Source organism: Trichosurus vulpecula, chromosome 1, assembly GCF_011100635.1.
Source record: "Trichosurus vulpecula isolate mTriVul1 chromosome 1, mTriVul1.pri, whole genome shotgun sequence".
In the NCBI taxonomy this organism is placed as follows: Eukaryota; Metazoa; Chordata; class Mammalia; order Diprotodontia; family Phalangeridae; genus Trichosurus; species Trichosurus vulpecula.
This window is the reverse complement of record NC_050573.1, coordinates 230,110,859-230,126,218: the sequence shown is the minus strand read 5'-3', so window position 1 is coordinate 230,126,218 and position 15,360 is coordinate 230,110,859. Positions and strand designations below refer to the sequence as shown.

Here is a 15,360-nt window from a genome sequence, read left to right as displayed (position 1 = left end):
AGACGCAGTTTGGAGGGGTGAGATGATTAATGGAACCGAGCTTATGAGCTCCAGATAAAAAGGATCAGATGGGGGAGAGATGCAGATATAGATCAGGTGAGGCAGACAGGCTGCTACTAGACTGGCCTGTTAGGAAAGTAAGACCTGTGGCTAACCAGAAGCAGATTAGAAGTTTACAGTTCCGTGAGTACTTCCCAAATACAAATCATGTCCCTCTTGTCCTTTCTGTGAAGATGTGATCTAATAATCATCACTGCCACCTAGCTAATCCTGCCTAGGAGATAGTACTCTAGCTCAATTTTTTCCTCTCTCTGTGTGCCTCTGTCTCTCTGTGTGTCTCTCTGTCTCTCTGTGTCTCTCTCTGTCTCTGTCTCTCTCTCTCTGTCTCTCTGTCTGTCTCTCTCTCTCAATGTGAAAGATGCTACAAGTGAAAAGCCATGATTTCCAAACTTCAGATAGGTTATGATGAAACAAGTCACTTGATAAAAATAAGGCAGGATTTTTTTTGCATTATTGGATTATTCTTTATCACATCATAAGAGACTCAGACATGACCTGAAGCTTTTTCTCTTAGCTGAAGGATTAGCAGGCTTGTGTTTTTAAAGTCCCCTTTAAAAGGATTCTGTTCTCAAGTATTTTTAAATTTATGTTTGGTGGATGAACTAAAATGGACTATATTAATTTCCCCTGAAAAGAGGATTGCTGTTGTTATGAAACCTTGCATTATGCAGCTGGGTCTTCCCTCCACTCCCACCCCAGAGGATTTTCACTTCAATTATATCATTTGGTGGGTGTGAAGTGCTTTGTGAGTGGAAAGTATAGCTCCCATTCTGGGTACTTTGATGGATAAATTATTTCATCTTTGTGGCTTTGCCCTCCCATGATACAAATCCCAGCACCACCACAGCTCCTTATCCTATGTGACTCCTGGATATATCTGCCCATAAATCTTCCATTCAGATACAGCAGAAGTCTTGCTCTCCTTTTAGTATGTGAGAGATGGCAGTGTATCACTGAGGCTGACCATCTGTTATCTCTTTTATGCCATTTTTATTATCTGCCTACGATATGATCTTTTGTGAAAATGTAGGTTGGGAAGCTGGCATCTCCAGTATAGTACATCCCTACTTTTTTCAGTCACCTCTACCTTCAATAATATAATTTATGCCCATTCTTTCACACAAATTATCAATGATAATGTGTTGTGGTCTTATTTATGGCCACCATGAGTCTTTTAAAAATTTTATTTTTATTCTTAACCTAAACACCAAATAAAATGGACATTTTCATATACATTGTATTTACCTGAAGCTACATATCTCTATTGCATACAGCTTGATTTTCCTTTTAAGTATATAATGAATTAAAATTTTAGCTTCCAAAGGAGTCTTGCTTGTTTATATTTCTTTCCAGCCTACTTTCTGATCTCTTCTCTGCAATTTTTTTTAAAAAGATGCCTCAAAGACCCTTCATTATTTTCCTTTTTTTGGTTTCTTCTTCCTTCCTTCCTTCCATCTTTCCTTCCATTTTCCTTCCTCCTTTTCTTCCCTCTCCCTCCATTCTTCCTCCCTTCCTCCATTTCCTCCATCCATTCTTTCCTTTTCTTCTCTTCCTATCTTAACTTATAGGTAATTAGGTAGAAATAGATAATGTGCCGAACCTGGAGTCAGGAAGACCTGAGTGTAAATCCAGCCTCAGATATTTCCTGGCTGTGTGATCCTGAACAAGTCACTTAGCTTTAGTTTTTCTTAGCAGTTTTATTTTCAAGTAGGGAGTTCTTTCCTAAGTAATTTCAGTTTGGGGGTTTATCAAACACTGAGTTGCTGAGTTCCATTTTTCCTGATTCCCCCTCTAGTTTATTCCATTGGTCTGCCTTTCTATTTTTTACCCAATATCAAATGGTTTTGATGAGTGCTGCTTTATAATATAATTTTAGGTGTGGAAGTGCTATTTCTCTTTCATCCCACCACTTTTCTTTATTTCTCTTGATATTCTAGATCTTCTGTTTCTCCAAATGAATTTTGCTATAATTCTCTCAAGTTTTGTAAAGTATTTTTTGATAATTTGCTTGTAAATTAACATTGGTAGTGTTATAATTTTTATTATATTGGCATAGCCACCGTGACGTACTGAATGTTCTTCCAGCTCATTTTTTTTTATTTCTTTAAAGAATACTTTGTACTTGAATCCATAGAGTTGGTATGTTTTGATAGATTGATCCCCAAGTTTTTATGCCTTTTGTAGTTATTTTGAATGTTCTTTCCCTTTGTATTATTGACTCTTGGACTTGTTTACTATCATGTAGAAATGCTGTTGATTTTTCTGAGTTTATTTTGAAGCCTGCAATCTTGCTGAAGCTATTAATGGTCTCAACTAATATCTTTTCTGATTCCTTAAGATTTCCTAAGTAAACCATCGTATCATCATCAGATAGGGATAGCTTTTTCTCCTCTTTACCTATATTTATGTTATTAATTTCTTTCTCTTCTCTTAGTTTTACTGCCAGCATTTGCAGAGCTATATGAAATAATGGTGAGGAAAGTGTACATTCTTGCTAACTCCTGTATTTGCTGGGGAAACTTCTAGTGTATACATTGCATATGATGCTTGTTTTTGGTTTTAGATAAATACTTTTTAATGACATTAAAAAGATCTTTCTATGCCTATACTTGATAGAGTCTTTTAGCATAGATGAGTGTAATATTTTTTCAAAGGCTTTTTTTTCTTCATCTCGGGATAATCATGTGGTTTGGGATGTTTTAAAGTTGTTTTTCTTAATAAGTTTTTGTCATTGTATTAATTGTTCTCCATTTTCTGCTCACTTCCCTCTGCATCAATTCTTATGGGCCATTCAGATTTCTCTGAAATGATACATTTCATTATTTCTTAGGGCATAATAGAATGTATTCTTAGGGTATCCTGTTACATTTATATGCTATAATATATTTAGTCATCCCCCAATAGAACAGACCCCCACCATTTATCTTTTTATTGAAAAAGGAATTTCTTGGGAGAAGTTATTTGCCAGTTAATTTTTCTGGGACCATGAAATGCCATGATTTGAAATGACATAACATCACTGAAAAATTGTTTTAGAGAGATGGGTTTTTATAGCAGGAAGCAACTTTGGATCAGTAAAAGTACTGTATAGTTTTCCAAATGCAATCCAGCAAAATCCCTTCATACTACTCAATCCTAGGTCTAATTGGTTATCTACTTACAATACTTAAACTTAATTCAATCATCTGCTTGTCTAGCCACATGTTATAGGCATTTTTCATGCACTTTGTTTTTCTGCTGTGGATGGTTAAACTGTTTCTTTCTTAAGTTACTGAGGATTCCACTAAGGACAATTTGTAGTCTTTCAGTGCTCAATGAAAGTGAAACAAGGTCATCTGTGCGTAAGATCATTTAGAGAAACTTGCTATCAATTGGAAATATTTACTTTGCTTGCACCTTATATTTTCATAACCCTGGTGACAGTCATCAGAGGTGTTTTAATGGTTCGTTTGCTATGAAAGCTATTCTCACATTATACAATTTCCGTGACTACGATTTTGTTATTATTTTAAGAAGAATAAGGAAACACTCAGAAACAGTTTTTGGTTTAAAAGACTGAAGAAACGAAAAAAATGGGAGTTTTACAAAATAATAATCAGCCTTTGAGGGATAGTTTGGAAGTTGAACTACCAATAGACTCATAGAGTCTATTCATCAATAGAGTGGGTAGCTTCAGAAGGTTTATAGCTAACATCTGCATAAGACTTGAAGGTTTACAAAGTATTTTACATACCTCTCATTTGATTCTCACAAATGCTATGTTGTCCTTGCAACAAAGTTTTCTAGGGATATAGCCTATGGACCTGGATTTAGAGGCATGGGGAGAAGACAAAGATTTTACATTGGCATAATATGCTCTTGCAATGTACCACAAACACTACACTTTGTTGCTGCAAAATGTACTAATCTGGAGGAATAATTTCATTGTGTTTCCCTGGAGGAGTTTTAAAGTGAGTATAGGGACCCATAAAGAAGGAAAAAGGCAAAAGAATATTTTAACAATAGAAAAGAGAGATTGAATCTAAAGGTAAAACTAATATAGGAACCATCTTCTAAATCCAATGAAATTCTAATGAGAATTTTAGTTACAGCCAAAGTTCTTAACCTTGGATCCATGGACTCCCAATGTATCTAGGAATATATTTTAGAAAGTCAGTGAACTTGGATTAGAAAAAAAAATACCTTTTAATTTTCATTAACCTTTGTTTCCTTTATGAACTTATGTATTTTATTTTATGCATTCAATAACATTCTGAGAAGAAGGCTTATTCACCAGGCTGCCCAAAAGGTCCATGACACACCAAGGTTAAGAACCCCTGGGATAATATAAACAAAGGAGATGTGTATCTTAATTTTTTGAGTCAGGGTTTGTGATTATGTTCTATAAATAGGCTAGGGAAAGGAATTTTTGGGGAGAGAACATCTATTAAAAACTTTAAAATTATCCGCCTCTATCAAAGCCCTGTTCCCCCCACACATTTACTTATGACTTAAAATTTCCCAAACTGTGGCTCCTTGCCTTTTATTTTAAGCCTGAATTTTAAGTGAGGCACCTGAGATGCTCTTCAGCAGCTTGTCGGTTTTTGTGACAGTTTTTGGGAGCAGCATACTAGCTTGCTATGGAGACATGCAGCAAATACTATGAAGACACAGGAAGGTTTTAGCAATCGCCTAGTTATCTGTTTTATTTAATTATATTCCATTCTCAGAAGAAGCCTTGTATGGATTTAAGACTGAACTCAACAAGCATTTATTCAGCACAGGATTTGTGCAAGGTAGTAGGGATATGACGATTGAAGGAAAAAAGTTTCTGATTGCAAGAAACTCCCCTTATTTGTGCAACCTTAGGCAAGTTATCTAACCCTTCTGAATTTTCTCATTTTCTATGTAAATTGAGGAACTTGAACTAAATGGTCTAAAAGAGTCCTTCCAACACTAAATCTGAATTACTATACTGAGGAGACATTTCCAAAGATATAAGGGGCCGTCCCTTGACTCACTTCTTAAAGAGGCCGATTCACTGAATGGGCATTACCTCACTCTAAGTGAGTACGTGAAAAGGGCTTAGCCTAAAAGGACCAGTGTCCCCCTTTGCATCCTGGGTCATCTTCGGTCATCCTGGTGAATATCTGGTCAATGGATCCATATGGCTCTGGAGGAGAAAGTAAGGCTGGTGACCTTGCACATCCCTCCTTCACTCAAATCAAAGTCAGGTACAAGTCATGTCATCAGTTCCCTGATGTCATGGTCCTCTTTGAAAATGAAGGACAAACACAACACAACAAGATAATTTGAGGAGGGAGAGAACACTGCCATACTAGTGAGACCAGTCAAGAGGCAACCATACTAGTCTAAGAAAAATTGCCTTTTTTTCTTTATCTTAGTTTATCTTCAATAGGAAAGATGATTTTTTTTCAATGACTTGAGGAGTGGAAGCTATTTAAGGGTTTTCCCCCTCATAGGAATCCAGAATCTTTGGTCAGCAATTGACTTAAAGTAACTGGAACGGATTTAATTAGCAAAATGTTCCAACCATCCTGTGGCTCAATTCACTCAATATATGATATGAATACTACTTCTTTGAGGGCCTTAGTTTGGCCATGACTTCCCAGTTCATCCAAGGGAATAAATAGCATTGACATAAATAAGTCACCCAGGTTAGCTCATACCCAGAACTACAGGGCAGCAGAAACACAGCATGTTCTGCTCAGCTATTGCAAGCAGTTCTTAGTAGATGAACTAAAGATGCACCTGTCTTTGACCCATACTTGTGGTACAATGACAATCTGCTGTCCCGCAGGGGACACCAGAACTTCCTGGCATTTGGTCATTCAGCCATATGCCAAGAGACCTGGAGACCAGCAGGGCACCTGGCAATCATAGCCTTATTATCCAATACCTCTGTCCTGTATCACCAGAGTTTAGGGAAGGAAGTCTTAAGATTGTTGTTTAGGGGTCTTAGGTTGTCATTTAGGGGGTCTACAAAATGTCACTTTTTCATCCCAGCCAGGAATAACACATACTTTGTGGAAGCCCTCTCCTAAACCCTGACCCTTCTATTTTCAAATTTGGCAAAAAGGAGTGAAAATAAAAGTTGACTGGCCTATTAATTTTCCTGAGCTTCAACACAGCTACCTAACTTGAGGGCAGCTAATACCCACTTCTCTAATTTTGAGGCCAATAAATAGATTTGAGAAAATTTACTTTTTTCATCAAATATGGAGTCCCAACATTTCTCTGACTCATGTTCCAAAGTACATTTGCACAGTCTGAGCATCCCCTTAAATTCAGAGGTAAAAGTGTCCTGTTGTGAGGAAATTATATGATTTGAGAGCAATGGTTTAACTACCCACGGAAAAAATGTGCACCTGGTAGACTTTTGGAGGTGGGAGGGGAGAAGAGAAGGCAATCAGGGTTAAGTGACTTGCCCGTGGTCACATAGCTTCTAAGTGTTTGAGGGCAGATTTGAACTCAGGTCCTCCTGACTCCAGGGACAGTGCTCTATCCACTGTGCCCCCAATACACTTTTAAGTTCAGTCTATATTATTGCCATCTTCTCCACCACTTTGTAAAGTCTAGAGAGTCAACAAAACAATAAATCAAACCTGAATTGTTGCATTTGCTGATCTCCCAGGTGTAAATGCTCACACTGAACATTTAACAACCTGCTCCAATCAAGCTGGCACCAGCACACCCCTGGCTGAGTCTCACTCAGCTATCGGCCACTAACTGATTGTGATAGTTGGGGAATTGGTAGAATGTACTTTTTTTTAAGAATATAGAAACTGAGTTGGATTTATGAGAACTATGAGATTGCTTTTATGTATTTAGTTTTAGCTCCGTGTTACATAGTCCATGTTGCAATGTCAGAATAGAGCTAAATTTAATCAGTTATTCATTATTTCATAAGTGGGTTTTCAGAAAGCATATTATAATGCCTTATTGAATGAAGGCCATATTGCCTTACTGTGTTTAGCAACTGGCCCTAGTCTCATTATACTAGAAAAGAATGAAGAGTATGGTGTAGTGGATAGAGAGCCAGACCCATGTTCAAGTCGCATTTCTAACATATACTGGCAATTCGCATACCCTCCCAGTGCCCTGGAACATCTCTAAGGTGATAAAGTGCAGAGAAGTTTTCAACCTTCATTGATACAGGGAGGGGGTTCCTTATACCAATGAAATCCTGAATCTAGTCCCAACCCCGCAAAAACCATTTATTCAAATTATATGGCATACATAGCATCTTTCTTTCATATCTCTAAATTAGCTTCAGCTCAGAGGTCCAGAGATTTTTGTCTCATTCACCTGCTAATTCATTTCTCTATTTCATTACAGAGAGTATTACTTTGAGATCATGCAGAATCATAAAATCAGGTAGGAGTGACTTTCGAGAGCTAATCTCCTCCTTTTACAGGTGGGGAAATTGGGTCCCAGAGAAATAAAATGATTTGACTGGGTTCACGTAGTTGTTAGTGGCAGAATAGGGACTGAAGCTTTACTGACCCATTTCTTAGTCCAATGACCTTTCTGCTAATGCTGTGTTATTTTCACTAGGGACAGATGAAGAAATACCAAGGGAATTCCAAATCTCCTTGTTCCCCTTGATGCTGATATATGATTTAAACCCTAAATTCCTTTTTTTTAAATCTAGCCTCTTATTTGTCTTCCATATCTGTCCTCTTTATTTAGAGAACAATAAACTACTTCATCCTAGCGTTTGAACACCTTGGGGTACAGACTTTATAAGGGCAAGCAAACCATAGGGATAGGGCAGCTAGGTGGTGCAGTGGATAGAGCACCAAGCCTGGAGTCAGGAAGACTTATCTTCTTGAGTTCAAACCTGGCCTCAGACTGTTACTAACTCTGTGACCCAGGGCAAGTCACTTAACCTTGTTTGAGGCTCCTCATCTGTAAAGTGAACTGGAGAAGGAAATGGCAAACCACTCCGGTATCTTTGTCAAGAAAACTCCAAACTGGGTCATGAAGAGTTAGACATAACTGAATAACAACAATAAAATCTATAGGGATATAATTACCATATCTAGCCCTGTTGCTATCAGTGCTCATTTTGTCTGGGTCCACCAGGAAGTTTGATTTCTTCAGCTGTCTTTGGTTCATTTTTTTTTCAAATCTACTTCTACCCATCAGGCCAGTGAGAGTTGTCTCTCAATCTTCTGGTCACTTTCCAACTAGCTCTCCAAACAGCACTGCAATTTTTCTGGTCCAGATTGAAATTGCTTCTACACAGATAATTCTCCAACACCCTAAGCTGGTAACTATGTTCTCCTTGGTCCCTTTACCCATAGTTATTTTGTTCCCAACTAGTTTCTTTCCTAAGTATTTAGCTATGATCATCCTTAAGGATATGTGAAGGAGGTGACCTACTTGTTGTAATTTCCCACACTGGTGTTGTTTGAAATCATGTAAGAAAGAACAAAGCCTTTCATGCCACAATTAGAGGATTTTGGAGGAAATGTCTCTAAGAGAGGTAATGTTGACTTAAATTCATTCTCAGTTCTCTCCTGATAGTAGGTTTTATGGGGATGAAGGAAGGGTGGAAAGGGGAGACATCAAGAAGGCACTGGGGCCAACTCAAAGTTGGATAAAGGTACCAAAGAGGTAGGAGAAACTTTGCCGAAAGTTAAGGCCAATGGCATTAAAGACAAGGTTTGCCAACTGAGTCCAGCAGCTGGATGCAATGGGAAAGCCACTGACTCTGCAGTCGGAGGAACTGATTTAAAATTCTGCTTTTGACACTGCCTGGTTGACTTTGGGCAAGTCACTGGAGTCCAGGGGGTCTCAGTTTCCTCAACTGTAAAATGTAGGGGTTGGACCCAATGGCCTTTGAGGTTCTTTCTAGCTCAACACTTATGATCCTATGCACAGGACTACTTAACTTTAGATCACCTTTGTACATAGTAGGTGCTTATATATGTTTGTTGAGTTGAATTCAATTGGATTTCTAAATTGCTTTCTACCAGGTCCTGTCATGAAATACATGATTTGGTATGAACCAGTCAATACTCTATCACCTTTGTGTAGGTACTGCTTTATGAGGGAGTATTCTCCTTCTTGGGGTAAATGACGGGCCTCAGGGCTATCAGCTAGTTTAAGTAATAGCTGAAGAAAAAGCTAATTAAGAAAGCAAACCAGCTGCCAAAATAGCACATCTTAAGATTAACACTTATCATTACCGCTGTTATTATTGTTAGCAGTTGTTGTTTGTCATTCATTCTCAAAGAGGACCATGGCATCAGGAAGGTGATGCCATGACTTGCAAGTAGATTGAATTTAAGTGAGGGAGGGCTGTGTAGTACTAGTTTGATTATCCACATTTCTCTTCATTAATGTGGCTGATTGAGGGTTGGCAGTATATAATTTTCTCTTTTCTTTTGGGAATTCTCTCAATACAAGAGTATTCTGAGGTCTTTGTATTATCATAGAACAGATTCCAACACCTTTAAGAAACACTTTATGGAAAGACATATGAACTGATGCTGAGTGAAGTGAGCAGAACCAGGAGAACATTGTACAGTAACAGCCACAGTGTGTGATGACTGACTTTAATAGACTTAGCTCTTCTAAGCAATGCAAGGACCTAAAACAATTCCAAAAAACTCATGAGGGAAAATGCCATCTACATCCAGAAAAAGAAATATGGAGTCTGAATGCAGATTGAAGCAGACTATTTTCTTTTTTTTTGTTTTGCTTTGTTTCATGTTTTTCTTTCTCATGGTTGCTCCCATTCATTCTAATTCTTCTATACAACATGACTAATGTGAAAATATGTTTATTAGAAACATGTATGTAGAGCCTATATCAGATTACATACCGTCTTGGGGAGGGTAGGGGGGAGAGGGAGAAAATTTAAAACTTGTAGAAGTGGATGTTGAAAACTATAAATAAATAAATTAACTTTTTTAAAAAAGAAGTGTTTCTTATTTTCAGAGAAGAAAAAAATATTTCTGATGGCATAGGTGCTATGGCCTACAGGAGACCTTTCCATATCTCCCTACCTCTTTGTGCTCCTTCCCTCTTGAAATTACTTTACTTTACTTTGTATTTACTTCTCTGTGTACATGTTGTATTCCTCCTCCAGTAGACTGTAAGCCTCTTGAGGATAGGGCTGTTTTCATTTTTATTCCTGTATCCAGAACACCTAGAATCATGCCCAGTATATAATAGAGGTTTAATAAACATTTGTTGAATCACATACTTTCACTAATTTAGCTTAGTAGCAACAATATAATTTCTACCTCAAGCCTGGGAACCTGGACTTTGACGTGTAATTTGTTAGTAAGACAATGTCATTTATGTTCCTTTCAGAGTACCCTGAAGAGAAGAGGCAGCAGGGAAATGCAAAAAGAAAAGAAAACATTCAATCAGGTAAATAAATGTTACATTTTCACTAATTTGAACGAGGAAATCCTTTCATTTCAAATCTTCTTTAAAAGTGTCAACTATCAAAAATTTAAGCAAAACCTATCATTTGTCCTTTTGAAGGTTTCAGACTCACTCAGGGTATACTATATATATTTATATACTGTAAGTTGAAAATTTTCTTTCTAAACCATCTCTCTTGTTTCCTTTTATGGCTATAATCAGCCAGTGATTTTATTTCTGAAATCAAAAATACTATTTTGCAACAAAACATCATTGAATTGTAGCTCAAGGCCTGGAAGGACTAAAAATTGATGTTCAAGCATTGGTTCCTTTGGTTAACAAGTATTTTGGCACCAAAAGTGGTTCACACGATCTATCAACTCCTCCTGTAGATTTATGGGCAATTGTGAAACATTGTCTTGGACATATGCTAGCGTAGAAGGTGCCCTGTGAATTTACATTGTTGATTAACAGTTCAGTAAATTAAGGAAACAGAATGATTGTGACCTCAGTCTGCCATATATGGATATGGCCTTAGTTAAACAGATCTTTCTAGATGTTTTGCTGAATTCTTTTCTTTCTCTTTCCTCTGAGGGGGTTTCCACTCCTGTTGGGTAGTTGGTAGAACAGAAGTGTTATATCACTGTGAGATATCAACCCACAGAGCTTCAAGAACCAGTAGCAATTAGAGCGATGTCATAATTCCATGTGCAGTTGATTGTCCACCCCCAGGCCTTGATTCCCCCATGCACCTCTTTTCTCTGATTTCCTCATTCTCCAAACTACTTATCCCCAGTGTGTTATTTCAGCAGCCCCAAAGCCTGGCAGAACAACAGGAATGTGGCAGATTTGAAAAATTTTATACGCCCTCTGCCCCCAGAAAACCTGGTTGTGCAGCCAGGGATAATTGTTAAATTAGAATTTAGCTGTAGCCCTGCTGCTGGGACTTAAATATTCATGGGCTAGGAACACATTTTCTACTTAGTGCTTCTTTGTGAGGAAAGAGTTTGGTCCTTAAAGGGTAATTACAGCCCATTATGAACTAGACAGAGTTGAACTTTTCATTCACCTCCTAATGAAGGAGGGAAAGAAAAGATGTGTCACTGCTCTGGAGGGCTCCAAAGCAATGGAAGGGGAATGTTTTTAGCCATGCTCCTCCTGACAGTATTATTGAGAAAAGGAGTTTCTGTTTAGCAGACTGGAGGAGTGGAACGTCTTGGGAACTGCAGGGCAGGAGCCAAAGCGCAAAGGAAGCTGGTTCCCCGGCGCAAGGTAGGAGTATAAGCAGTTGGCGCTGCTTGGGGTGCTGGTAGGTGGTGCCATGACATCAGACTTGCAAGCCAAATAATATATACATCGATTTATATATTGTTGTTGCTTGGCAAGACCTTTTTCAGTTTGTGGTGGTGGTGTGGTGGTGGTGGTGGTGGTGGTGGTTGGTAGTGTGGTGGTGACGGTGATGGTCTTGTGTATGTATCACCCTCCATGCCATGCCTGCATTTTCCTGCCTGTAAAAGGAATCTTTCCATGTGGAAACTTTGATTGGGCTTTCTGCCTTCAGACTGCATTCCTGAAGCATATCTGATGAGCTCCAGAAACCTGAGCCTGACATTCTTAAGCTTAGGGCACCTGGGAATGTCTAGAAACCCAGGCCCTTCCCCCAGAGTCTGGCAGAGTTTGGGAAAGTTCTCCATTACAAGATAAGATGGGTATCCAAACCACCTGCTGCCTCTTAGTGAGGTTTTGATTCATGCCGGCTCTCCCCTATTGAATGAATGTCTGTCCAGCAGTCTTGTCCTCCTCCATTCTGAGCAGGCTAACTATGGACTCCCTTGTGTCTCCCTTTTCCTCACACGTTCACTGTAATGAAAATCATGGGCCCTCCCTTTCTGACATCACACCTGGCAGATGTACTGAACCTGGTAATAAAAGAAAAAAAAGTTGCCTCTAAGAGATGCCTTTCAGCTACACAGAATGCTTAAGGTCTTTTTGTGGACTTCTGCATGGAGTCTGTAAAAGACTTACTATGCCTTTCTCTTGAATTAACATACTTAATGTTTTTAGAAAATGCTTGTTTAAGGAACAGAAAACAGAAGACATTTAATCAGTCATCAAATAAGATGGAAGTTGAGGTCTCTTGGTATCCTTTGCAAAAAGTCCCTCCTCTCTCCCTAACTCCTCTAGTTAAATTCAAGGATATGGATTTAATCCAATGCAGGTTTAGGAGGACTGATCTGGTGAGCAGTCATTGGGAGCCTCCAAGCGAAGGAAGGGCCCCAAGGTCAGAATGGTGCTGCAATTGTCCTAAGGCAGGAATTAATAACCTGGAGTTGGTGAACGTGTTTTCTGTTTGTTTGTTTCTATTATTTTTATAGATGAATTTCAAGATAACTGGTAATTCTATATATTTTACTTTATACATTTAAAAACATTATTCTGAGAAAGGGTTACATAGGTTTCAGCAAACTGCCAGTGGAGTCCAAGACATAGAAAAGGTTAAGAACCCCTGGTGTAATGATTCAAATTTGCTTGAGGGAGGTTCAAATAGATCTTTAAATCTCAGAGAGATTCAGAACTCTGGGGCAAATGCAGAACTCATCTTGCCCCTGATTTTTAGGATGAGCCTGGCATGGTAAAAGACTCCTGATTTGAGATTGCCTAAGGACTTTCTGGTCAATATCCATAGTCTTCAGGCAATCCTGGGGCTTTTTTAGAGTTACCTCAGGTCTGGGAAGGAGGGTCCCTATGGTGTAGCACTACTCTTAAGTATGTCCTCTCCATCACTTACCTCTCAGCACCATCTTGGGAGAAAAGCATTGGACTGAAAGCATTGTAAGACTAAAGGCCTATTCTGATGCTTCAGCAGGGTGTGAAGGTGTCCCAGATTTCTCAAAGAAGCAAGTACAAGTATAGGCTGAAGAAAAGTCTATCAAGCTAAAAAACAAACAAACAAAAAACCTTCTATTATGGGCCCAGCAATAGACCTTCTGTTTTGTCTGAGGACGAACCTAACTAATTTCCGAGAAAGGCTTATTACCAGAAGGCTGGCTCTCAAGTGATAAATTCTTTTGGTTAGTGGCAAACCATTGATAATGTATGGACAGGAAGTCCATTTACATCAGTGGCAAGAATACGCCAATGAGATCAAATCCTTGAAATATGAAAGTGGTCAGGAAACCCATCCCCGACTGTGTCCCCTGTGAGACCCCCCATCTTTGTGATGGTCCCAGAGCCTCCCAGTGCTACTCCCCTGTGGAGTGTGTAAGGTATGGCACAACTAAGATGTGATGCCACTGTGCACATGTACCATATACATATCTAATTAGTGACTGCTGTCTTTTGCCCAGACTCCTCACATCATACTGGGTTAAAGTGCTGAGAAGAGAATCCTTAGAAGATGAGATATTTAAATACATGAGAAGGTGAATGTCCTTGTTTATAAAGTGGAGAAAATGGTCATTTAAGTGATTTGCCCAAAGTGACTGTGACTGTGACATCAGTGGTGGAGCCATGATGCTTTCCTTGTCTGTCAGATAAAGCTGACTTCTAAATTTACTTTTAAAATCACATAAAACTCTTCCATCTCTATTTCTCTTCACTTCAACTCCTTGACTCCATCTGCAAAATAGAGTCCTTATTTGGGAATATATATTACAGTCTGTGGTATTTGGTTTACTCACAGTTCTATTTTTAAGAAAGTGAAAATAAACACATTTTTGTTTGTTCTACTTTAGAAAGCTCTGATACTATTTTGTTTTTTGAAAGTACAATGCATTTTCTCTAGTGGACTGTGACAACATTGTGCTTTCATGGTTGGTGTTGAATGGTGATGTCATCTAAGCCATTCTATATGATTTATTTTAAAATTCCACTTCTCTCAGAAGCACCAATAACATAATATTTTACCTTTGAATAAGTTGCCTTCTGGGAATTGTTTACTCTTCAGTCACAGAAACTCCTTTTATTTTTCTCCTAACAAAATTAACACTTGGTATGTTAAGACTGAACAAGTATGTAAAGAACTTTATTATAGTTAAAATTCATTCACCTCTATCTTGACAAACTCATTTCAAAGAGGTGAGGAAGTTATCTGAAAGTGTACAAAAAAAAGGTGAGGATTGCAGTGCCGCAATGAGAGAACACACAAATAGTACCATGGTATGCTTTCTGAATGGAGTATAGGCTGATCTAGAATTCTTTTCCTTGAGTCTTCTCAGCCATGGGTAGGCAATTTATTGGGTATGTGTTTTTGTCAGTAGAGAGGAAGGACGCAAAGAGATATATATATGTTTTGGTGCTCAAAAGAGAATTTATGTCAAAATAATCTTCAGCCTAATTGACCTTACATATAGAAGTATATTATTAACTCTTCTAAGACCATTTGGGCACCAGTTAACTAGTTACTTGATGAGTGTTTCCATATCATACCAATTCCCTGAAGGAATTAAGTCACCTCTCCAGAGGGCTTCTCTTCCACCCCTCTCCTCACCCCACCCCCAGGATATAGATTATATGCTAGGAGAACATAGCTCAAAGAATATAATTTACATTGGTCTTTCTTGGTAAGTGTTGGACTTCACCCTAAGGCTAATGTAGATTTGCCAAGCAGAATAGAGGTAACCTACTACCTAGGCCTTTGTTGCCAAAACAGTCTTTTAGTGTATTTCATTTTGCACTAAATAGGAATAATTTGAGAAGACTGGCCATTTCAGTCAGACAAAAAACATTTATTAAGTGCCTAATATGATGCCAAACATTATGCTAAGGAATACAAAGGTGGCAAAAGACAATCCTTGCCCTCTAGGAGCTCACAGTCTAATGGAGGAGACAACATGCAAATAACTATGAATAAATAAGAGATAGATAGATATGTCACTAGATAGATATATGACATATTGACAAAGTGAAGATTTA

At 38.3% G+C, this 15,360-nt stretch overlaps 1 protein-coding gene across 1 annotated transcript in view; it reads left to right on the top strand.

The window, feature by feature from the left end:
• The window catches only part of MTCL1 (microtubule crosslinking factor 1), a 177,494-nt gene that overhangs the window by 95,543 nt on the left and 66,591 nt on the right, over positions 1-15,360 (top strand). Inside the window, exon 4 of the mRNA XM_036743573.1 lies at positions 11,644-11,718. Coding sequence (XP_036599468.1) covers positions 11,644-11,718 — 75 coding nt within the window. The remainder of the gene's footprint in view (positions 1-11,643; positions 11,719-15,360) is intronic.